The sequence below is a fragment of the Varanus komodoensis genome, unplaced genomic scaffold, assembly GCF_004798865.1.
Source record: "Varanus komodoensis strain SLA01 unplaced genomic scaffold, ASM479886v1 scaffold30, whole genome shotgun sequence".
NCBI classification, from domain to species: Eukaryota; Metazoa; Chordata; class Lepidosauria; order Squamata; family Varanidae; genus Varanus; species Varanus komodoensis.
This window is the reverse complement of record NW_025335762.1, coordinates 13,173,576-13,198,903: the sequence shown is the minus strand read 5'-3', so window position 1 is coordinate 13,198,903 and position 25,328 is coordinate 13,173,576. Positions and strand designations below refer to the sequence as shown.

General features: G+C 46.0%; 1 protein-coding gene and 1 pseudogene across 1 annotated transcript in view; both read left to right on the top strand.

Moving 5' to 3' along the window:
* KIRREL3 (kirre like nephrin family adhesion molecule 3) overlaps positions 1-25,328 on the top strand; it is a gene marked incomplete at its 5' end in the record, with an annotated part of 170,871 nt that overhangs the window by 131,068 nt on the left and 14,475 nt on the right. The window contains 2 exons of the mRNA XM_044437402.1: positions 5,028-5,135; positions 19,164-19,273. Of these exons, the coding sequence (XP_044293337.1) occupies positions 5,028-5,135; positions 19,164-19,273 (218 nt within the window). The remainder of the gene's footprint in view (positions 1-5,027; positions 5,136-19,163; positions 19,274-25,328) is intronic.
* On the top strand, positions 22,838-22,936 carry LOC123027190 (annotated as a pseudogene).

Below are 25,328 nucleotides of genomic sequence, written 5' to 3'. Positions count from 1 at the left end.
CTCTCTCTCTCTCTCTCTCTCTCTCTCTCTCTCTGTGTGTGTGTGTGTGTGTTTGTGTGTGTGTACACATGCGCATGTACGCACATGGTTGTAGATAGATATAGATATTCTTCACCTCACAGTGATGATTTGATGGAAAGTTTTATTCCAAACGATAAAAAAAAGCAAATCAGTTTTATTAGCAGAGAAAGGGGAAGCTGTAGAAACTGAATTCATTCATTGCTCACATAAATCGGTTAGCATGAAACTCATGACATGTCTGTGTTTTTAATGCACATAGCATGCTATAGCTTGGGGTTGGAGTGCATTTTTTTCTGCCAAGGACCACCTGCCCTCCCAAGTAACCAGAGAGGAGTTGCAAGTCAGCAATAGACAGGGCCAAAGCCAAAACCAGGCACACGCACACCCGTAGCTGTTACCCTCATCTCTTCTCTTTCCCTTTCCCTTTCCACCATCTCTTCCCCTCTCTCTTTGTCACACCTTTTCTCTCAGATTCTGTCACACTCTTTCTTTCCATCACTCTCTTCTGATATCATTCCTTCTTGTTCTCTTTTTAACAGCACTTGCTTTCTCTCTCTCTCTCTCTCCCTCTCTCTCTCTCTCATTCTCACCTGCCCTACCTCCATCTTCCTTCCCACCCAGAGGACTGCTTAGGAAAAAAAAAAAGATTGTATTTGCCAACTATCTGAGCCAAAGCTCACTTTTGAAACTGAGCCACCTCCAGCCTCACCCAACAGGTGTCACCACGGGCATGGTGGTTGGGGTTTGGCCCGAGAACCTGGGAGGTCTGAGTTCCAGACTGCAGTTGGCCAGGGATCTGACAGGGCACAGTGGGCCAGCCCTTCATTCTCGGCCTAACCCACTTCATGGGGTTGCTGGTATAAGCAGAAGAGGAAGAAGAAAAGGGGTGGGATATAAATGCAATGTAATGGTAATGGTGATGCATCTTGCACAGGATGTGCCCTAAGCTCAGCATACCTCCCTCTTGTTATTTCAGTCATGAGCTGAATTCTGTTGGATGCGTTTGACTCGAGTTAGATTCCAGTTCTGCCCTCAGAATTGTTTCCATGCAGTACAAAAATCAGTGTACTTCATCTACAGTAGATCACCCCATTTGAACTCCTCCCCTCTGCAAAAAACCTGCCTTGTGGTGTTGCTTATGCTTCATTATCCTACACACACGTAAGCTGAAAGTTGCTTACAAAAACACAGTATTGTTTAATTAGCTTAAAAATACAATCGTTTTAAATTGCAGTAGTTAGTGTTACCATAAAAAACAGCTCAGTTAGTGAGACAAAAAAACCCCTACCAAAATAGCAGGGAGACACAACCATACTCCACATTAAATTCTTGGGCCAGTTGTGTGAAACTTAAAAGAGAGAGAGAGCACATGGAAACGCTCTGCAGGGCAATTTCTTCAACCCAGTGACACAAGGAAAGGGCTAGGCTCACTTTCCAGCCAGTCGTGCTTCTGCATGTGGTGGGACACATAGCGGAGATGTGGATATTGGATGCAGTGGATGGCCAGGACTGTATGGAGCATCCAGGAGCATGGTCAGAGGAGAGCACATGCTTTGGGCAAGAAGGGCCCCAAGGTCCACTAAGTGCTCCGGTGAAGCTGGACAGGCCAGTGGACTGAGCAGCATAAGGTGGCTTCCTTTGTCCTTCACTGTGGACCTGATCCTTGAAGAAACCCTGGAATGCACACACGTTCTCAGGTTTGATCCTTAGCATTCGCTGCTGGGGCTGGGTAAGACTCCAGACTAAAACTCTGAGGTCAGTCAGAGTAGGCAATGCTGAGTGATTCATCGAAGGCACGTTCCAACATTCCTGGGTTTCTAGAGACATGCCTTTGAATATCCTTGTCCCAAAACAAAGCTTAGAGCTAGTGATTTTGTCAGGCCTAACCAGTGGGTGAGAGGAGTTATAAAATAAATAAGCCAGGACACTGAGTGATGGTGGATGCTGGGTTGTTTCACTTTTCTACATTTCTACGCCCATTTTCACAGTTTAGACGGCATGTCCCTAACCTAAAGTTCAGGTCAATTTACGTTTATATGCCTCAATCATAAGCCATAAAAAACAGTTATAAAAACAGAAATCAAACCATTGCTGTAGTTCTAATGTCAAGCAAGATTGTTTTTAAAATCAGCACAGTTTCCTGGCCCTCGCTAACTCAAGGCTGGTTGTAGCTCCGTCCTAAAGCACATTTTAGCATGCCAAAGACCTCTGTTTCAATTCCCAGCATGTTCAGGTCAGACTGGGAAAGACTCCTATGTCAGTGGGACTCCTCCTTCACTGCGGCTTTACTCTGAGCTTTATAGTTGCCATGGTGCTCGGTGGTCGTGAATATACTTTGGGGATTGAGTTAAGCTCTGTAAGCACTCTATCCTACACAGAATGAAAGCTGCAATGGGCCCCACTGGCACAGGAAACACCAACCTTCATGGCAGACAAAGACCTGCTTCTCATAGCACACAAGGCTCATTACCAGTCATTCAACCCGCGGTGAGGTGGCATATGTGCCAAGGAGCATTTTGAATATGCAGCCCTTGACTGTGAGGAGGTACATACTCCTCGAAATCCACCCTTTGGAGGTTATAGAAGGGTTAATTCCCAATAGTTCCTGACAGCCAGATTTGGACAACAGTCCCATTGGTTGTTGCATATTCAAAACAGTGCTTTGCATATGCCACAGCTCATCCTGGGTTAAATAACCCAGGGTGAGCCGAGGGTGTTATGTGAACTGGGTCAAGAGATGGACTGATGGTAGAGTGTTCTTTTGCTCCTGAAGGAGATTAAACTGGACTCTTGTATACCAGTTGATGTCTCCTCGAACCATGTATCCGCTAGAAAACAGGGAGTGGCATTTAAACTTTTTATGCTATGATAAGCATTGTCAGACCTCCACACCTGCTCCACCTGTGCAGCTAGAGAATTTCAGTGGGTCTTAATGGGGGGGGGTGATCTTTTAACCTCTGTGGGTGTGTCCTATGCATGTGCAGGCAGAAAGGGTCCTATAATTCTCTGCATTGCACAGCCAGCATCTTTTTTCTGTCTGAACCAGCCTGGGATTGCACCCATGTGCATTATTTTGCTTGGGAAGCAGTCAAATGTTTCCTGCCCCTCTGCTATGTCATGCTTTATCACTGCTCCTACATTCCTAAATCTATCAGAGCAAAGAAGCCGCCAACCTCAGTCAAAAGGCAATATTTGAGCATGGGGAAGTTTTGTGCTTTGAATCCATTGCAATCATGGCACCATCAGGAACAGAGGAATAAAATGAAGTTCACTTTGCTGTCCTGATGATAAATAGGTTTACTTGGGAAGAGGCAACACTCTGCTTCTTAGAGCGAGGTCGTATTTTATTCACAGTAAAGAAGAAGAAAATGAGCACTGTGACCATGCGCATTGATGGTGCTCCCCTCCTTGCAAAGTACCGCATGTTTTGGTTCTGGTTCTCATAAAGCGTGTTGGGGGATCCTAAGGCGACCCGCATTAGACGCAGTGCCCGCAACATGCTCTTGGAGCACAGGTGCTAGACCTCGGCCTGCTTGCTGCTGCCCCATCATCCGCCACTTGCTCAGGGACCCCGAAGTGGGGGGACCATGCCTTGGCCCTGAGCTCCAGCCCTCACCGTACCACAGCACCTCCCTGAATCAGCCCTGAGGCAGCAGGGTTCTGCCGACTGGGGTCTGCACACACCAGCACCCCTAGATCCAGACAATGGTCAGGTGAGGGTCAGCACACGTGTGGCTGGTGAAGGACACTTCTAAGTGAGGCTGCTCTTTATGTGCCGGCCAGGCATTGCCAACAGTGTTACACCTGGCAAGTGTAGGGAGACCAGTTGCGAATTGGAGGCAGGCAGGCAGGCAGGGATCACTGAAAGGGGGAATAAAACAGAACTGAGATTTGCATGCAGTTATTTCGATACCATTGTTTTAACTTAAATGCAGCTAAATAATCTCGCCCTAGTGCAGAAAGATCATGGCCAGGAGGCTGTTTTGTCTGCTGCCCAGGTCCTACGTTGATGATGGACAGCAGTTCTTGGGTTCTTTAAAATGGAGTGAGGCAGGAAAGCCCTTCAGAAGGGGGGCAGCTTCAGACAGAGGATGGTTTAGAGGGCCTTCAAGAACAAGACCCTCCCCTCTAAAAGAGGGCAGCTGCCCACCCCTCCTGGCACACCTAAATAATCTGGGGCCTTGCATTTTATTATTATTCTGCTGATTGACCTCTTTACCAGTCTTGCTAGAGACATTCTCTCTCCTCCTCCTCCTCCTCCACATCCAATGCATATCAAGTCTTCTAAATTGTATGTGCGTGCATGTGTGTTTGTGCTGTCATTGGCCATGCATGAGGCCTTCCATCTCCCTTCATCTGCTAAGCCTTCACAGAAAATTTTCACAGATATCTCATAAGGGTTAGGAACTGCTTTCCTTAGGATTTATTTAAATCCTGGCCCCATTTTTCTTTTTCTTCTTGTGAGGAACCCTTGCTGGCTTACATGAGCTTGCTCATTCCATTCTCACAACAACCCTGTATGGTAGGTTAGGCAGAAAGTTATCAACTGGTCCATATATCAGGTGGGCATTAGAACCTGTACCTCCTGAGTCCCAGTCCAACACTCTAACCACTACCCCACGCTGGCTTTCACTCCATGAAGCTCATCCTTAGAGCACATGCTGTCCTGTTTCAACCCCCGTCTATCTCCTGAAGACCTGAATCATGCAAACCCTCTGCCAGCAGCGCTTGCCTCCCCCCTGCTGAACACAAGAGACCCAGGGGTTCTGTGACATGTCACACTTCCCCATTCCCCTCCCCACCGAGTGGACATTTCCCCATTAAAGTCCTTCAAGTCCGTTATGTGTCAGCCATGTCTTAGAAACTCATCTCAGTGCCTGGCAGTAGAAGGGTCTGCCGATAGCCAGCCAGGGTTGTGGAGGCAGAGAGGAAGCAGTGGAAAGGGGGCAGAGGTTCGCAGCATCCACGGCGGGTCTCCACGTCACCTGCTCTCTTGTTTTTTCCAGAGTCAGTGCCAATGGCAGTCATCATAGGTGTGGCAGTGGGAGCCGGTGTGGCATTCTTGGTCCTGATGGCCACCATTGTGGCCTTCTGCTGTGCTCGCTCACAGAGAAGTAAGTGCCTTTCTTTTCTTCCCATCAGTTGCCTCTGATTGTATCATGTGGACATTTGGACCGTCTTCTCCTCTGACCAAGAGACCACACAGCTATGCAGCACTAATTCAGCTCGTGTTGCCCTTCCTCATGATGTCGCCAAAGATCCATCCAGTTGCAATTACACTGGCAGTTCAGTATCTGTGATCAGGGAGGCCCCGTTTCTGCAGGGCACATGTTGGGCTGTGAGAAACTGGAGCAGGCTTGGGTAAAGAGGATCGTGTCCAGATTAGGTCATGTGGCAGATCAGGTTTTTCCTTTTACCTAGGGACACAGAAGTCTGTCAATTATACTTTCTCTTACTTGCCTTTTCTAATCTTAAATTGGGTTTATTTTTAATTGAGCATGAAAATTCACACCCATTTTTAGGCAGGTGGCTCCTAATAACTGCATTTTTGTATGCAATTTTGCCTAAAGTACAGATTCTGCAAGTAATTTTTATAATATAATGAAGCCTGGAATGTTATGTCTCCTAATATACATATTTTATGTGCAACTTGTTGCTGTTGCAAAATTTGGAGAAGTGCAAATTACAAAGAATAACTAAATTTGGTTCAACATTGAGCAACTAAGCAAATTCACATCTAAATATGAATGGAACAAATTTCTTCCTCCATCCTTAGCCATTTTTTATCCAGTAGCCCATCTCTATCATTCTCCCCCAGTGAGTTTCCAGTTCTATCCCTTCATCCCCATTTCTGAGGGTCTACCTCTTATCCAAGGGTTCAGTTCCATTCTCCAGCAAATTCACTTTGTATTCAGCAACAAAAGTAATAATGCACAATTAACTCACCCACCAGCTTGGCTCAGACAATATGAAATCTCACTCTGCAAGGTGCAGAGGCTGCCAAGAGTTATGTAGGAAGGGCATGCTCAACATTCCAGTAAAAAGCGAAGTAACGAAATCGATACAGAATTGGCCTGCTGATTTTGCACTAGTGGAATACCAGAAGTGTTGTTCCACTAGTGCAAACTATTGCACTGGTGGAAACTGGATTCAGAACCATGCACAAGAGGAGAATCCAATTAAAGTTACATTTGGGCAGGCATGCCGACATTGCTGCTTGAGCAATGGAACACTTTAGCAAAGAGCTACTAGAAATATTTGAGTTTGTGAAATGACTCCATTGGACACTGCCCAGAAGGTACATCAAAATGCCAAGCCTGCTTCAGAAACGTCCATTTCAGTGCTTCAGATTCAAAACTTAAAGCTGCTGGAAAGGGGCATATTCATGCACAATTCTCCAATGAGCCCAGAAGTCTCCTGTCTCTTTCAATGCATGCCAGGATTTCTGCAGAGGGCAGCTGTTTGAGAGTGCCTTCCATTCATCAAGTGTACACGGACATTTCAATAGGCTGCTCCCAATGCCAGGACATCTCTTTTCCAGAAATTTGCCAAAGTCCAACTCTGAGCATCTTCTGGAGGCAAATAAGGCCCAAAATGTATTGATTCCTATACCAGAATACTAGGAAAGGAAAAGCCAAGATGTTTTGATACCTACAATCAAGCTTTGTGTTCTAGCTTTCAGAGGCCAAGCAGGTTTCTGCAAGAAACAGACCCTATGATGTTGTAGCTCCAGAATTCTGGATTCCCCTCCATGACTACCCTCTTTCTGTACTTGTTGCAACTGCTCTTTGAACTGAAAAAACCAAAGGAATCTTAAAATTTGTACTTTAGATATCTAATGGAATATATGCATAAATGCCACATTGCAAGTGAAAGTTAGAAAGGGAAACATAAGCCAACTAGCACCTGAGTCCATCAGCAACTCCTTTTATCTCCACCTTGTTGGAAGAAGAGTCAGGAACGTGAAATGCATCACTGTGGAGTTAAGAAGAGACTCCCTTCTAGGGCCAGCTCCCATCTTCTGAGGGCCCTTCCATGTCCCCCTCCTCACTCAGAAAGACACGGTCACCAGCTGTTCTTGCTCTTTATCCTCTCTCTCTCCATTCCTACCACTTGATCACTTGATAAGCAGAGAGCTTATCTGCTTGATCAATCAACTGATTGATCAATCAACTGATTTATTGATATCCCAGCTTCTTCCCACTGTGTCAAGGTGACCACATGAGATTCCTAGGAGGTCTCCCCTCCAAGCTCAGGCCACCCCCACACCTACTTAGCTTCAACATGGTGGATGCCCTCGGTGCCTTCAGACCATACTCCAGGCCCTATTTGCTCCTTCTCCCTGCCACCACCTTTGTCTGGGACAGAGCAAGCAAAAAATAGCAAATCCAGGGGCTCTTGTGAGTGGCCTTTGCTTGATGCTGACCCTGCCACCTGCACACCCTCACATATCATGACGTACAATGACACCTTTCCTTTACTTTTGGAGCAGCAGTACAGAATCTCAGGTGCAAGACCTCAGCTTGGGTTCCCGTAGGGCCCTCAGGATTTCCTTAGGTGGTCATCCTCCTTCTCCCAGGCCCCAAGCAAGTTCTTTTCACAAGCCACCAACCATTACATGATTCCTTCACTTCTGCGCATTTTCCCCTGTCTTAAAGGGCGAACTACGACTCCCAAGGCTCAGTGAGTGGCAGCGAGGGCTTCATTCTAAAGTATGCTGGCAATTTTGGCCCCACCTCATTTGGTATCACCCACCCATGACTGAAATGTCACTTCTGAAAGCTTCTCCCAACTGGAAATTCAGCATTCCTCTTTTCCAGGCATTTTGGGAGTATGACTTGGCTGAAAAAACTCACACTACATCTTCACTGCGCAGCCCCCTGGTGGTATAAACACAATCACAGATTAAATGAATGGCCATTTACTGCCATTTTACTGGGCCGCAGTATTTAAGTTAGAGCAGGCTGAGCACAGCTCCACTTTCTAGTGGTAGCACAAGCCCTGTCTGGAAGCATTATCCAACTATTTCACCAGCTGTAAGGAGAATTCATCACAAACATGCATTAGCTACTCATGAATGTGCTGCTTTTATCTCAGATGAGAAAGATGTCTTGCTTTATGAATGCTTCTGCCTGTTTGGGATGCAGGGATGAGGACGGCTATACATTTGAATGAAATAAATATTTGAATCCCTTGTCAGGCCTGTAACACTATTGGCATTGCCGCTGAGACACAGAAGCAGACGGTAAAATAAACAGCTCAAATGGAAGAAAGGAATCATGGAGGTAAATGGGAGCTGGCTCATTAGGAGAAAAAGAAAAAGCATAGAGAAGCTGAAGAATGACTGTTGGCTGAACGAACAGGGATCAAACCATCAGGGGAGGAAGAATGATTGTTCTGAGCTTCTAAGAAAGAACAAGCAGTCCTCAACGGTGTTTCTGACTGCAGGGATCGTGACAAATAAGCCAAACATGATGCAAAATCCCTGTGTTGTCTTGCCAATAATAGTCATACAAGAACTTGGTGCTTTCTGATTTGTTTGCAAAGAAATCAAAGAGGCCCAGGTCCCTCTGGCTTTGGTTAATGAATGACTGGGCCTGCATTCTAGTTTGATTTTAAAAGCAATAATCGTGTCTGTTTCCATCAAATTTCCCCACCCAGCCTGCTTCATAACTCTCCCAAACTCCATTAACAGCCCATTCAGGTATTAGCAAATTAAATCTCCAGCAGTCATTAATCTTGCATTTTAGCAAGTATTTTTTGATGGACGGGTATGTGGCTAAGACCTGAGGAGAGGCCAATTCAATTTCACTGGAATCATTCAGCAATGATGCTCCATTCAGGCTTGCTCGATAGAAAATGGGCCAACTCATCGCTGCAGTGTCAGTGGTCAGAAATAATCAGCCTCGTCGCATATTCCTTGCCCTCCTCCCACTGCCATCGCCACCTTCACCTTTCTTTCTTTACCCTTTTCATTTTAGAAGAGGTGTAAGCATGCTGCACGAGTTCTCTGATTTGGGAAAGGAGAGACCATGCGGCTCATTACTTTCTCCTTATTTAATGCAACCAGATGGTGCTGGGCACTTTGCAGGGTACACAGTCTCGCATTAGTGTGTGTGATGATGACAGATCAAACGTGTGGCAGTGGTGCCAGGGCTTATATGAGAAAGAAAAGCCAGGATTGCCAAGGCCGGTCATTTGGCAGTGGAAGCCTGCTGGAGCAAGAAGCAGCATTTCCGAGCCTGCTCGGGCGAGCTTTGGGTCTACCCCATTTCGATCAATAAATTACTCTGAAATGGCTGAGGCGCGGAACTGTGTGTGCTTGAGCAAGAGTGGACATGACCAGAGACACGTAAGTGTCCCTTGGTCCCATGGTCTCACTCCATCCTGGCAGAACTCCCAAACGGGCATTTTAGACTCAAGCAAAGAACAGCTTCCTTCCTCCTTCCATCTGCGTTTGGCTTCTCCAAACTGGTGCCCTCCCAAAATTTTGTGCTACCACTCCCAGCCACCATGGCCAGTGATTGTGGAAGATGGGAGTTGAAGACTAGACTATTTGGAGGCCTACCAGATTGAGGGAGGCTGCAAAAAAGGAAGATATGGGGACAGGAAGTGTGGGGGGCATTTCCCAACCTTTCATTAGCAGGAACGTATCTTCCTACTAGTGCAAAACTCTGCAGGCAACAAGAGCAGGGCTTCATGGAGCTCCCCTCCCACTGTTTTCACGCAATTCTGGATCTGGTCATATATTTACTCCTGCTATAGAAATTCAGCAGAATCCCATGCCTTCAAAGAATATGTGGAAATGCTGCATACCGAGTCTGACCATTGGGTGATCTAGCAACTCCCATGCAGGGTCTCTGGCGGTGATGTCCCCACCAGCACCACTGGTTTCTTTGCACCAGTTCAGAGGCAGTACTTCTCTTTATATCAGTGGCCGGGCAGCCCAAGTGAGAGGGTTTTATTGTGCCCAAGTGTGGCTTGCAGGCCTCTCACTGGAACCTCTGGTGGGCCACAGAATCCTGCACTAAGGAGGCCTTGGCCTGATCCAGCAGGCTCTTGTTATGTTCTTCAGAGGGAGCTATCAGAAGGACAGCAAATGCAGGTGATGCTGGGGATTCCTCTCGTAGTGGAGGTCTTCATCCATTGCAGCTTTTCCATGGGGCTTTAGAGGAGTGATCCGTGATGCTGAACTCCCACCCCAGAATAGGAACACCATGTTGTAGGAGCCACCGGTCTCCCCTGAGCAGCTTGTAGGGGAGAATTCTAAGGGAAGAGCCAAAGAGGGCTGCACTCAGTGGCCATACAAGGCACGCTGACAGAAAACTGCAAGTGGAGCAGAAAGCCCAGCTGGGGTGATGCAGCGGATGACTGGATCAAAGAGTGAGCAGGAACAGCCCATGATGCAACACGGCGTTGCCGTCCCATACATTACTTTACATAGCTCTTTTTCCTCCCAGACTATTTGCCATAGCACTGACTGCAATGTAATATCATCTTTCCCCTTGGAGGAATTAAAGCATGAAAGAAAGAAAAAATGTACTGAAATGCAGATGCCGCAGGCATTTTGATTTCCAGTGTCACATTTTTCTATGTGATTTCCACTGGGGAGCACATGAGGAAAAATTCACATCAGCTATACATAAGCCTAGCCTAAGATGGGTTATTTAAGGCTCAAAATTGAGCCTCATCTCCCCTCAGCAGTACAATCCACTAGGTAGTTGTCTTGCGCAAGCCCCACAGAAATGAGCAGGATCTGTATATGTGCCATTCAGTGGGGCAGATGTGGGAAACATCTGGGTGGATTGTGTTCCCATGGCCTGACCCATTTGTCTCCCATTCTGCGGCTCTTAACAGTACCTGCATTGGACAAGATCTGGCGTGAGGATCTCCTGTGCTCAGTGACATTTGCTTGTCGTTATGCGCTTATGAATAGCCGCAGGAGCTGAACCAATAGGACTGAATCAGGATGCTGGAAGAGCTTGATCCAGCCCCTGCAATTTCCTCAATTACAGCCACCCCCCCCCCCACAAAGCTGTTGCGTCCTCCCCAGGGAAGGAAGTGGCAATTTGCAAGGATCATATGGATATCTCAAGAGCAACAATAAAAAGCCCTGTGGCATCTTTAAGTAGGGGTCTTGACATTCTTTCAGCCCAAGGGACAAATTCCATTGAAGAGCAGCTCACAAGAGGAGCATTGCAGGGGTAGCAGGACCAAAGGAAATAAAGGTGGAGTAAGAAATACTAGCTTGTTTTAACTTTACTCTCTTATTTACTGCCAGTAACTAAGCCTTAGGAGAAGAATGGGCCGAAATAGCACAAGAGATGGGAAAGCACCAACCATCAGGGGTTGGCGGGCAAGGGTGTGTTGCCAGGGGAAGGGGTTGTGGCCATCTGGGGAAGGGCAGACTGGGACCCAAGGAGGGCTGGCTTTGGTCTATTTCCTGTTTTAAAGAGAAGGGCCCGGATAGCAAATGCAAATAGGCACGATGCAGACTTGGAGGCAAGAATGTGGCATGGTGCCAGCAGTCCCTACCACCACGTCTGCACCTCACACCCTGCATTTCATCCAGATGGCCATTTTCAGCCAGCTGGATTTAGTCCCAGGGAGGGGACAGGAGGAGGGTGGCGTGGCCCTGGCCTGTTCTCCTCCAAACCCCTCAGGACATCCCCTTTCTCCTCCCCAAGTTGCAGTTGTGACCTTGGGAGGCAGAAGGCATGGTCCTTTCCACGCTGGCTGTTGGCAGGCAGACTCTTCCAGGAGAGGCAACCACCAAAATCACTGACCTTCGGATCAGCCTTGCAATATATTGCTTCGGATCCAAAGCAAATCTATGGATGGGACAGCCATGGTGAAACTATTCCCTGTGATAAGAAGCTGGAGCTTCCAGCGACAAAGGGAGAGCCCCCTCCTCTCAGTCCCTTCCTCCCCACTCTAGTGTTTTCCTTATCCAGAGAGCTTGGGGCAAAGGCATCCAATGTTGAGACAGGCTGTCTCTGTCCTGCTGAATCTCAGCCTTCAGGAAATTCATATTCAGATTGAATGTGAATTGAAAGCCTATTTTCAACTCAGACATCAGAGTAAATCCAAGGCAGCCCAACTCAGTTGAGTTTCCAAATCAGATTCCTACTTTGGATTCTGTTTAAATCAGCCCAATCCAAAGCACATCATTAAATACCTATAGCTTTTTCCCATGAGAAGAAACAACATCTTTGAAAGGAGGAAATACTCAGCAGGAAAATAAAATAAATAAAATCATTCTGCTGCTATGCTTCTTTGTCACAAGGCTCAGTGTGATGATTTTCATTTGCACAGCAGGTTTCTCCGATCCAGGTTGGCCAAGGATTATACAGGATTCTCTTGTGAGTGGCTTTTAAATTACATGCAAGTCACAACCAATGGGACAATCAAACCTATTCAGCCTTAGAATCAAGAGTAAGTTCTTCAACTAAGAACAGTTAAGGCAGTGTTGGTAAAGCCATGGAAAGCAGCAAAATTCCAATCAATAGTTGGAAGGTCCATGAGGACTTGGCAAATTCAGTAATTAACGAAATTAGGAAACTTTGTCAGGACTTGAGAAGCTCAAGATCAGACATGTTTCAATTAAGATGGGCAAAGCTTGTCACTTTGCAATAGCTGTTTTGGAACTAATTAAACTTTAGATCGTCTGTTTTCTGCAGTTATAGCCAATTATATTGTAAAAAACATTTATTTCTAGTTTAACTACTTTTGGGATAATGGGTGATGGTGGTGGTGAATAGCTTGATTCCCTCACCCGTCTATCTCCTTTACACATTGTGTATTCTTTTAGAAATGAAATCACGATAGAAAGGGGAAATTAAGTGCAATGGAGAGAGTGTGAGTTAGTCTCCCTAGGAGTAAGTCTCCCTAAGGGAGCAAGAGAACATTAATTTTGAACTGCTTCAAATCATAGAGTAGCCATGGTATTATAAAATGCACCATGGGGGACCACCTCACATTGGATCCCCGGGGTCTGCACTAGGTGAGCCAACTGCTACATCAGCAGTTGGGAGAAGAGAGCAGCACCTTGAGCTTCTTGAAATCTGCTTGCCCACTACTTCCAATTTTTTGCATAGGAGCCAGGAAAAGCCCGCCTAAGCTAATGCCTGGTTACAGATGTTATGGCAGGTACCACAGATTCCTGTGACCATTTCAATGAGAAGACGCAAAAGACAGCACAAGCAAATTATGTGTATAGTAAGCAGAAAGATTTCCCCATGGGACACACTTGCACAGGTTTAATGCACATCCGTTGTTGTTTTCTGACATTACAGGCCACGTATTATTTAAGGAGTAACATCCCAATGAGAGGAGTCTCCAAGGCTTTTCATTGTGATTAAGTGCAGAGTCTCTGGTGCTTAGAACATAATTTCTAATTCTTGGACAGAAAACAGGAAGAAAGACTAAAGCATGGAAGAAAAAAGAGGTTAAAAAAGAAAGAAACCAAGAAGAAGAAGCTTTCCTTGCACTGTGAAGCTTAGAAAATTCCATCCTGATGTGTTCATAAACCCATTACCAGTAGGTGCCTGGAGGAAAGAGCAAACAGTAGTTTTAAAAGAATGCATTATTAAGAGAAAGATGGGAGGAAAGTACTAAATTAAGTATTGATTTGGCTGGTGGCACTAGGTTATCAATTAAGAAGATTCTGCCCTAGAGGCAAGGGTGCTAATTCAGCCACACTCCAGGTATTAGTCACCTTAATTCTTCTTACCTTGTGACAACTAAGAGACCTACATTAAGTTTGTGTCTCTCTGTTCTATTGCTGAACAAATATCCACACTCTTTTTGCCATCTGCTGGATAAAAGAAAAGTAGCTAAGTGCCGAAGGGAGAATTTATGTCCTGCCATTTGCACCCCAGGATTGCTGCATGGTAACTTCCCCTTCTAATTCTGCCATGATGAGGTTTTAGAGTGAACTTTTCACCGTATGGACTGATTTGTGTTTAGCTGTGGCAGAGTGGCCCCATTCGGGAGTTGCCCTGAACACATGAAGGCTCACAGAGTGAGAGAACCTCAGAGCTGCTACATAGCCATACATCAAACAACATGTCAAGTCACTTTTGATAAGCTGGAAAGGCACGGGCCTGAAGCCAGATGGGGCATCACATGTGGAAGCAGAGTGGGGCTGGGCTGAAGGGCCTTAGGTGCCCTTTCCAACTCTTCAGATGAATTCAGTTGAAACAGCTTTCCAATCCCAGAATTTCCTAGCACCCTTAAGAACCTTCTTCAGCTTATCACACAGAACCCATGAAAGTCTGAAAAGGAGCACAGGAGAATGTCTGAATCAGGTAACCATTAAGAAGGACTAGTATTAAGGCTGTTTGCTAAATCTGACTATATAGCAATGCAGTAACAAGAAAGCTTACTGCAAAAAGAATGAAAGAATGAAAGAGTGAACAACCAAATGAATGAAAGGAGGGGAGGAGAGGAGAGGAGAGAGAAGGAAGAGAAGAGCAGAGCAGAGAAGAGCAGAGATGGGAGAAGCCAACTACACTTCCAGAGCCAATTATACATATTAACCCCCTTGAAAAATGAAAAACATTTCTTGCACGTTGTTTCTTCTTTTCCTGACTTCCTAACTACCTTCCCTTTTCCTTGAATATCCTCCTTGCTTCTCCGTGTTACTCTCCCCTTGTCCATTTCCTGTCCATTTCTCTCTTCGTTCCTCCCCTTTTGCTTCCTCTCTTCCTCCAAACAATGGCTGCAGCATGGCTAGTAGATCACGGCCACAGCTGGGCTATGACTTGGTCACCTCCGTTATTTATTTATTTATTTATTTTATTTAGCAGACTTATATGCCGCCCCGTTCACCGGAGCCTCGGGGCGGCTTACCAACATTAAGTTACAAAGTTACTTACAGAGTTACGCCCTCCCCAGCCTCATGATTTCTGAAAGTTTTGAATGCTGGAGAGTTGGACCCATACTCTGGTGCAGCACGGGGGTCCTTATGTTCTTAATGCGCCCACTGATGGTCCTCCTTCACAACTGGTGCAGGACACCCTGTCTCCGAGCAAGACGCTTGAAGGTGGGAAGAACCCATGTACAATTTCCTAAAGAGAGGACAAACTGACGAAAGGAAGTAGTGTAGAGCATAAGAACTATACATGGCCATCTGATGAGCGTAGGGCATAATACAAAGTTGCAAATCTATGTGTGTTTAGACAGAAAAATGCTATACAAGCCCAACACCAGCTACAGAATCCCGGGAGCAGCAGGATGTCTCCGTCCAAACATGCATAGCATTGCACTCAAAATCCAGAATCTAAACCCGTGTAGACACACCGCAGCTTCTCACACTTTCCGCTTTGGTACTTATGCACCAAAGCATCATCATGGGGACTCTGAGAGAGGGCTTCCAGCACCTTTCTCTGGTGTGTCTGCCTCTCAGAAACCACAAATCCTCTTGCTTGGTGATGGACTGAACAGCAGAACCGCGGACACTGAGTTAGTGTCTCCCATAAAGCATTCCATCTTTCAAAACCCAGCCTGAGCAATGATTCAGAGCCTGTCACTTGGAAGCTGGCATTATTTATAGGGATTTCAAAACAGTTCCTGCTCTACTGTGTCTCCAGATTAGGCTATAAACTGTCCCCTTTTGCCTAGTTGTTCAGACAGTTAATTCCTCATCAGAATGGGAAAGTAAAGACACTGGAGACTTTTCCAATTTCCACTTCTTCTCCAGGTTTTGTAATGAAACAGGAAATTGGGAAGGCCAAAATAGATAATGAGTCTGCAAATGTTTAATGGGCTGTTGACAGTAGCGTCATGGTAAATTACCAAGTGTAGGTACTCGCCGTGACAGCCATGCCTGCGAGGAAGCCCCCGAAGTCCAGGCAGGGGTGTTGATCCAATCCAACTAACCAGCTCCAGAATTTGGGTCTTTTGTCGAGGCAAAGGGTCTTACCTGGCTGTGCAGAACCGGGCCTCCCCAAAGGACTTTGCCATTCAACAGGTGAAGGATAGGTTGCTGAGGGGGAAATGTGTTCTGCCCCCACCCAATCAGGTTACCATGAAGATTGCAGCTAAGTTCAAGAAGGAAGGGGGTGTGGGCAACATCAGCCTCCCCGCCACCCTGTGCCAGCCTTGTCTCTGCTCCCCCACAGTTTGCAGAACGCAGGGAGCTGCATGGGATATTTTTGAGAGAAAGTCTGCTGCATTCAGAGCCGAGTCAGATTAGTTTGCTGCTTGAGTGAGCAAACCTAAATGGTTTCCACACAAACACGCACAAATAGACATGGGGCACAATCCAGGGGAAAAATAGGCAAGCCGCATCCTGCCCAGTCTTTTCAACAGAAAAGCAAAAAATGCTGAAGGATGGAGCTCCATTCACAGATAAAAACTTTCTCCCTCCTGCCATTCTTAACAGCACCCAAATCCCCTTCCTGAATAAGGTGCTCACTGTTTCCCATGGGGCAGTCGCTTCTTCAGTGCCCCTCTGACCTTTTCAGAATTGCCCATTCCTTTTTCAATTTGACAGAGTCATAATTAAGTATTTTTAAAGAAGCTGTGCATTGTTTGTTTGTTTGCTTCTTTGCTTGCTGATAAATAATATTAACAAAATGTCTGAGTAACATATAAAAATGAGTCTTCATATAAGGCATGGGTTACCTTCCTGGGAATGTCTACTAGAAAATGGGTGTTTTCAGTTCATGCGGAAAATCCGGAAGAGCTGCTACTTTCTTTCCATAACCACTTTCCATTCTGCACCAATCTACATTTATTTTAAAGAGTTGCAGAAAAAGATTCACATTTTTTTTCAGAAAATGCACATTCGTGCGTACATTTTACCGTCAAGTACAAATTTTGTGCAAATGTTGATACTTTTTTTTAAACAAGAACATTGCAAAAATCAGAGAGCAAAAGCTGACAGAAAGCAACATTCCAATTTACATATTCATCTGGAGAGGTCAGTTTGCTTAAAATGCAGATGAAGCAAAATCCTCAAACTTGCACAGCAAGCTCTGAAGTTTAGTGTGGGAACTCTTAAGAAAGACAAGGACCAGTTAGGCATTCCAGACTCACTTTTCAAGCTGTTTCTTCAAAGCCTGTTTAGATTTACTTTCCTCTCTGTCTTTAATCTTAGCCACATACAGAGTGAGTGATTTCCCTTCCTCTTAGACCCGCTGCTTGGTATCACTGGTTCAATTTTTCAAAAGGACCTCTTCAAAGATGGCCAGGCATCTCCTGGGTACCTCCGGGTCAGCGGAGGGATGGAAACTAAGCCTCTGAATAACACTGCCCTGCTTTTCTCTCAGAGCCTGCTTGAACACAATCCCTCCCTTTCAAGTGCAGCATCTGTTGCTGACTGCACAGTATTTTTCCTGGCAAATCCAAAAATGCCAACTTTTTCCTCATTAGTTAATTAATAAGATAACACCCATGTTCCATCTGAGATGTCATGTGGTGCCTAGGGGAACCAATGATTCCCAAGATAGCTTTCTGGGGTCCCTCCTTTCCTCGTATTGGCAGCCAGGATCAAAGTGATCTCCTCTTCCATCTTCATTTCCCAGAAACGCCCCTGGGACTCATGGACATTTGTAGGAAAGGAAGAGGGCGGGCTGCTGCAAACAGTTGTTTTTCTTTACAGCAAGTCCTGCCCCCAAGATGAAGAAAAGGAAAAGCAGGGGCTGAACTGTGGGTTCGGAGCATATGCTGTAGCTCGGTCCCTGCCGTTCCTTGTACACAGTCGTCTGGGCAGCCTGGTTTTCCTTTGCAAATAACCACGCGTTCCATGACAGCCATTTAGTAGTGATGTTCATGGCAATGTCTCAGATTACCATATATGTGCGGTATACACGGCCATCCTTAAAGCAATAGTATGTTACACCTAGGGACAATTTAAAGATCCACTTAGGTGTTCTGGCACAAACCAAGATGTGCAAGAATGTACATAAAGAACATGTGGTGTAGGATACAAATCCGTCCCTGTGGATTCCCCAGGCTGTGGGCTCCTTGGCGTGTTCTTAGTTCAAGAAGGGAAGCAGAAGGCTCCACAGGCCTGTGTTGTGTGTTGTGCATGCAAAACATTATAGTTTCTCTCCATGTCCAAAAATCTAGGGAAACGATCAGTATAGAAGAATATGAGCTGGAAGGACCCATACGCTATCAACATAAGTCAGTGTGCAATATTTCTGTGTTCCCTGCATATTTAAAATACATTTTATTGTAACTTTCAAAACCAAATATAAAAACCATAAATATAGTTTTGTTGCATAAAGTTTGCATATATCAGTTGCAATCAATGCACCTATAATTCACGCACCTGTGTATTGTATGTATATAAGGAAATCTACTGTCAGTAGAAGAAGTTATGAATAAGTCTCAACAAGACAAGCTAATTATCCCTATATTTATCCTAACTCTCTCTATATTTATCCATGCATGGATGACATCCAAATATCTGTTCAGAGGCTGAAAGAGTCAATAAGCCCTCAATCATCATGCGATTGTGGTTGACCACCTACATTTCTGGTATTGTGGTAGCAGTCATTTAGCTGTCATACGGGTATGGGAAAGACATTAAGACTGACTTTGCAGTCCAACAGGCAGGTAGATAATTCAGAAAATGTGTATAATTGTAAAACAGGTATCTGTCCATACAGAATATTCCATAGTATAACCTCCTCCCAAATGGAGGCAGAAATTGCATTGCTAAAATGTACAAGTGAAAGAAGAATTAGCTGTATCACACTTACAGCTATACTTCCTACATACTGGAACGTGCACCTAGGAACCTTAATACAGTGGGATTGGGATGACCAGAAGGGCATGGGGGACAGGGGGAGGCCTCACTGACAGAAGGACAAAGGTAGTAGAAACACCATATATTTTACCATAGATAGGAAGGTGGTAACCGAGGAACCACCTGCTGCTCAGTTTGCTGCCTGGTGCTTCAAGGCTCTACTTGGTTTCTGGTGGTTCTTTCAGCTGGACTCGGACTGGACATGATGCTTCCAACAGACAATTGTGTACGATGGGGCAGCTGGCTGCCTTAACTTTACCAAAGCCAATGCACAAAGGATTCCTTAAGAGACAGAACTCTGGAACGAGCCATGGGCATCATTGCACCAGCCCACAAGTTGCTTTTGAGTAATCTTTGCTCTCTTGCTTTTTTGGCTTAGATCTGAAAGGTGTGGTTTCAGCCAAGAATGATATCCGTGTCGAGATTGTCCACAAGGAGTCCACCTCTGGCAGAGAAACTGAGGAACACCCAACAATCAAGCAGTTGATGGTGGGGATTTCATTCTGTTTTCTCTTAATCCATTCCTCTGCCTAACCTTTTACAGTAATGAGCATGAGTGCGTGCAGTTCAGAGCACTAATGCTTGCTGAAGGGAAAGTATGATCTTCCAAAATCTCACACATCGCTCTGAGCTGCTAACATTGCACCGCCATTCAAAATGGGGAAAAACCTCCCAGAGTGCAACTGTGCTAACAAAGAGAAAATATTCAGGAGCGGTTTATTATCACCACACAGCATGTAGCTGTAGGCCCTGATGCAAAGAAAGGTTTTGCGGCCTTTTGATGGAGAAATTGACGTGGCTGCAAATGGAGACAAAGGAAGCTGAGCGGCACATTATTATAATAATAATCTAATTAGGCGCTGATAGGCCAGAATAAAAAGGTTTCTGTGATGAACAGTTGCAAGAGAGATGTGCTTGTGTCCACACACACGTACATACACACTGAGTTTTTCACTGAGTGCTTGTTAGGCTCATTGCCATCAAACTGTCACAGCCAACCAAGTGGAATTTGGGTGACTGGAAGTCCCAATCATCTCAGACTGTTTCTCAGACATGGCCCAAGACTTTCAGTGCCTGAAGCCAACAAGCTCAAAGGCAGTTCCCGCAGTGGTAAAAATAGCATAATACATGTAAGAAAGGGACACATTTCTCTCCCCATCTCTTGCTGCCTCGAATCTTCTATACAGAATGGCTCATTTCGATCTGCCAAGCAGGAGGGAAGCTCTGCCTCTCCTTCAGAAAGCCTTGTAGACCAGGATGACCCCTTGGAGTCTGTTGGCTGAGTGCTCAGAGGGGAGGTTCACACCCCAGGCCAAGCCAACATGTGAACAATCCACAGTGTGTGGGTTGTTTGCTCTGCAGCTCATAGGGCACCGTACAGACAATGGGGCACCCCGGGGGTTGTTCTTCCCTTCCTTCCCCCTCAGTCCTCCAGGCAGCTCTAGTGCCTGTCCCAGCATCCTTTGTGGCAGAACCCATCTTATCTCTCCCCATCTGCTCTGACCCCTCTCTTTTTACATTCACTGCCAAATATGGCAGATTCTGGGGGGGGGGGAATGAATTTGGGTTGCATTTCTTTCTTCAGATCCTGAAAATGGTTGATTTTTAAACTTATTATTGCCAGTTGTGTGCAAATATTCACGTGGGCATCAGCTATCCAATATGTGTGTCTTGCCTGGTCAATTCTCTTGTCGGTTTTCCTTGTAAAAGGAAGGGCAAGGTGAGGCTGCAGGCAGGCTAATTTGTGCACTGTTGCCAGCTATCATTTGCTTAGCTGTCAATTGAAAAGCACCAGCACATGCTAGAAAAGCAGGGAAAGTAGCTGCCCCACATGCATGGGCCGATGTCGCCCACTCAGCAGTGTAGCCCTCCCAGCATTAATGGTGGAGCTGACAGTCCTCATGATGCAACGCCCTGGAAAAGGGGGTATGTCCCCTTTTCATATCTCCCCTTCTGGAGGAGCTGCACACCTTGGGCGAGTGCTGAAAAAGGGCGTGACACTGAGACCTGTCAGGTCAGCACTTAGAAGAGAAAGGGCTACATTGCCGGAGGGTTGAAAGCTTCTCTACTCCCCTTTGGTGCACCTTCTTCCTTTGCCCTCTCGGCCCGTTTACTGGTGCTTTTGCCACTGGCAGATTGGTCCCTGCAGAAAAGAGCCGAAGTGCAGTTTCACCCCATATCAGCCGATCAAATAGTGTTAAGTGTCTGCCTGCAAAGAACACGCTCATCATCATCATCATCATCATCATCATCATCATCATCATCATCTTTGCAGCAGCAGCAATAGCAAAAACATGGGCCAAAAAGGTTGAGCATAAACATAAGATGCCAGTGGCTCTTTTTGAGGCACCGGCCATTTTTAAAGGGACCCAAAGAAGAATGGAAGTGCTTGGAAGTGTCATTTCAGCAGCAATGGAAGAGCCGTCAGTGGATGTTCTCAGAAGCAATTTTTATGAGCTTTCCCTGTCACAGCACAAGCAATTTTGGGGTGCTTGGTCTTGAATGGCCAGTTACGACCCATTAACTTTACAAAATATCTGCTCCTAGTGAAAGGAAAACTAGAACGCATTTACAACTGAGTTACAATGTTTGTCCGGGTGCTGGGAAGAGAACGTCCCAGAAAGCTATGAGCTGGGGCACGTGTGCCCGCGTGTGAGCTCACACAGAGACAAAGCTACCTGCATTTCTCTGGGTAGGTTCTTGTGAATTCTTCCACAAGGAGAGCTGTCGCTGGAGGTTTAGTCAGACAAGTTTCCATAAGTAGCAGGGGTGGGGGATTCTTTTTCATAAGGCTTGGTTAACAACAGGGCTGTGGAGAATTTTCCTGATCAGCACTGCTGCTAATACACAAATCTGCAACGAACACCTTTACCAGCTCCCCGCCACTGCTGTGTTCTGTATCCAGGCGCCAGCTCTGCTTTTTGCCTGCCAGTGTCACATTATAAATGACTAACACAGGCAAAACAAATGGAAAGGACACTGAACCGTAAAAAAAGAAACCCATCCAGCCATAAAGGAGAGAACAGCGGCAAAAGGATGTGGATGGGTTTAAGCATGTCCGGTGTTACTGCGCGCGCGCACGCACACACACACACACACACTCTACCACCACTGCACACTTTTCAGCTTCCTTTTGATCAGTGGGAACCCCACTTTAATAGGAACACCTCATAGGGTGGGCAGAATCAATTTTAGATTGTACATGTGTACAAATTGGAGCCCTTGAAATGGGTTTGAAAGGAGAGTGAGTGACAGAGGGCTCACGCCACTTGTTATTCTGGTGGTGCTGTTTTGCTCTATTTCAAGAGGTTTCGAGAAGATACAAAGCAGCACAGGTTTTTTGTCCATTCCAAAGGGAAGATTCAGATGGAGGTTGGCAGATGGAACACCCAGATTATTCGGTATGGGCTGAGTAGGTGGGATTTTTAAAAAGAGGGAGTGAAAGAGATGTTTTAGCAATGGAGAGATTTATCTTCTCTTGTACTCTTTTCAGAGTTATGCATTCCCAATTTCTTTCTTCACAGTCTGAGCTGAACTCCTAAATCTCCCACATTCCAAATTTAAAATTTACTTCTGTATCTTTTCAAAGTTGGATGTGTGACTTGAAGCCCTGTGTCTCCTACTTTCTCTCCATACTGTGCAGTGATCCAGGAAGCTGCCTTGCTATGAGTTTCCATGCTTTGTTTTATTGGTTTTCCCTTATGGAGGCAGGGAAACTTGGAGCATGATATCCGTCAGGAGCTAGGTTTCCTCTGATTTGTTTCAAGAGTTCAAAAACACAGATAGTCTCCTTGCAAAATAGTTCTTTATTGTCAAAGCACAGCTAGCAAGCTACAGTAACAAAAAGTCTGTTAGCTGATCCCAAAGAGAAACTACTTCCCAAAACCCTCCTTTTCAGTAATGCTGGGCCCCACCTCTCTGGACAGGTCCCTCTTTGAAGGAGCAGCCTTCGAGATCCATGTAGCACTTTAACTGGGTTCTAACCCAAGGCTGTGCAATGGAGTCATGGCCCAGGCAGGACATGGGCTCACCTTCCACTTCTCCTTCGTCCATGACGTGTTCCATATTTTATACAAAAATTGGAACGATGCAGAGAAGATTAGCATGGCCCCTGCGCAACGATGACACACAAATTCATGGCACCCTGTCCTTGGAAGGCGCACCAGGAGTGACAGTCTTGTCCATTCCCACAAATAGCGTGTGAGTCGGTCAGATGCTACCAGCTTCCTGTTTCCCAGAATGAACTTAAGCCATTGCTGGAAGCCCATAATCAGGACAGGAAGGAAATAGTTGCTACAAAAATGCAGGCACCCCATTTCTTGCGCAAGACGAGGCTACCTCAGATTACTCTGCATGGGATAGCTCTCCACAATGCTTGGACGATGCACTGCCTCCCTCCCCATCTACTGTGAGGGCTGCAACAATTGGAGAGAACACGGAACCATAAAAAACGGTTCAGAAGAAAGAAGCTCAGGTGGGGGCCGGTGACATCACCGCCCCTTCTCATGGGAAGTCTTGGAGCGCTGCCTCTGCTACACCCTGGTAGACAGCAGTGCTTCCTTCGCTGTGGATGCTTCAGTTGCCTTTTAAAACCATCTTAGTTTCTGGACATTGCCATAGGAAGTACAATGCCTTCCTGTATAGCATACTTTCTTGGCATTGGCCAACGAGCATAGGAGATACAAATAAAGGAGATGAACCCGCTCCATTTGCAATGGTGGGGTGACCAAAGCACATTCCTTGGCATGCACACTCCCGGAAATACCCACCTAGCAATCCCTGGGGTCTGCCTGAGGAGGTCTGGGGTAGATAGTAGAGAACGCAGGCACCACGGAATTCAATAGTGGGGTTTAGACACGCTTAGGGTGGCAGTTGAGGACTTACTGCTGCATATGGCCCCTGGACCACAGGTTGTGTAACTCTGCTAGGGCCATGGGTAGCCATACCTGAATCTAGGGCTTTTCCAAGACAATGTGCCTCTTGCTCATTGCTGGAGTGAGGAAGGGGACACTTTGGCTGGGGCCAGAAGTGAAGAGAGAGAGAAACCTGCCACATCTGGTAAAGACAAAAGGCCAGGCTCCCGGGAGCCTATACCAGGCCTGGCCAACCCAGAAGCTTCCTCTTCATTATGTAGGTTTCAGCAAGTTGTCACCAAAACCTTTCTTCCCTCACTAGGCCAGTGGGATTCAGACACCTAAACCGTGGGCACCTGTACCAGGTAACACAGCCCGTACCACTAGTACCACCAGCATTCTTCTCATACTTAGTCTTCATCCTAAGAGCGAGAGTGAAATCCATCCATCCCTATTTTACTTCCCTCTGCCCGGCTGGCCATTCTCAAGCCGAGTCTCATTTTGCAATGTACTTCCCAATCACATCCGTAACCTCTCCGTGTCCCTTTGAATTATCTCTGTGCCCTCTCTGATGTTCACAACACCTCACCATTTAATATCAGCTGTGAATATGATTAGCATGCCAAGTCTTCTTGCGTCGAGATCATAAAATGCAGATGTTAAATAAGAACAGACAGAACATCGGCTGCCACGGTGCTCCGTTAGCTGACACCTCCCCAGCGCTCCCTGCATTACCAGGCATCATTACCTTTCTGCTTGTCCTTCACACACACTCCTCAATCCATGTGACAGGGCTTGCTTCCAAGCCTGCCCAAATTACTTACAGGAGGTTTTGTGAGATGCCATCAAAACACTTTGCTGAAATCTAAAGGAGTTACAGCGACGTGTCTCACTTCCACCACTGATTTTGCAATTCCACCAGGAAAGAAATCGGGTTTGTGCCGTGCAATTTGCTCCTTTGCCAACATGATGGGTTGCCCATTGCTAATGTTTTCTTTGTCCCCTAGGAAACTTCTCTAATGTTTTTCACTACTGAGGCCCTATTGGGTAAACACTGCCAGGATCGCTTGTTCTCCCCCCCCCCCCCCGCCTTCTTTAAAGAAAGGAAAGAATACAATTACATGTTTGTTCCTTGGCACTGCTTTGCAACCAGCACAGTTCACCACGGTTTTTCCTAATTAATAGTTAGCACACCTAGAAACTCACTCACTCCTCAGGTTGCCTACTTGAAATATAGTTCTTTTTTTCCCCACATCTCTCTCCCCTTCCACCTCTTTCTTTTATTTATATATTCTATTTCTAAGCCGTGTAAATGCCCTATAATTACACAAAGAAGTGCTTAACGGTTCTCAAACCAACCATGGGCGCACGTGCTTTTCTGATCTCAGGTACCATGAACGAAACTACCCCCAGAGGAATCAGTGTGTGTGTCTGTGTGTGTCTGTGTGTGTTTTGCAGACTGCGTTCACTGCAACACCACCACATCTTTGGCGCAACCGTTTAGTCTCCTTTGTGCTGATCTCTAGTTTGTCCTCACAAAATGTGTAATGTGTAAAATGTGCCATGTGTGGATAGCACTATAGAAACGATAACAATATGACATCATGGTGACAATGGGGCGGCCTGCTATACTGCTAGAAAGGCAATGCCTCAGGGAAACACCCTGCTATCACATTTCACCAGCTGAGCAA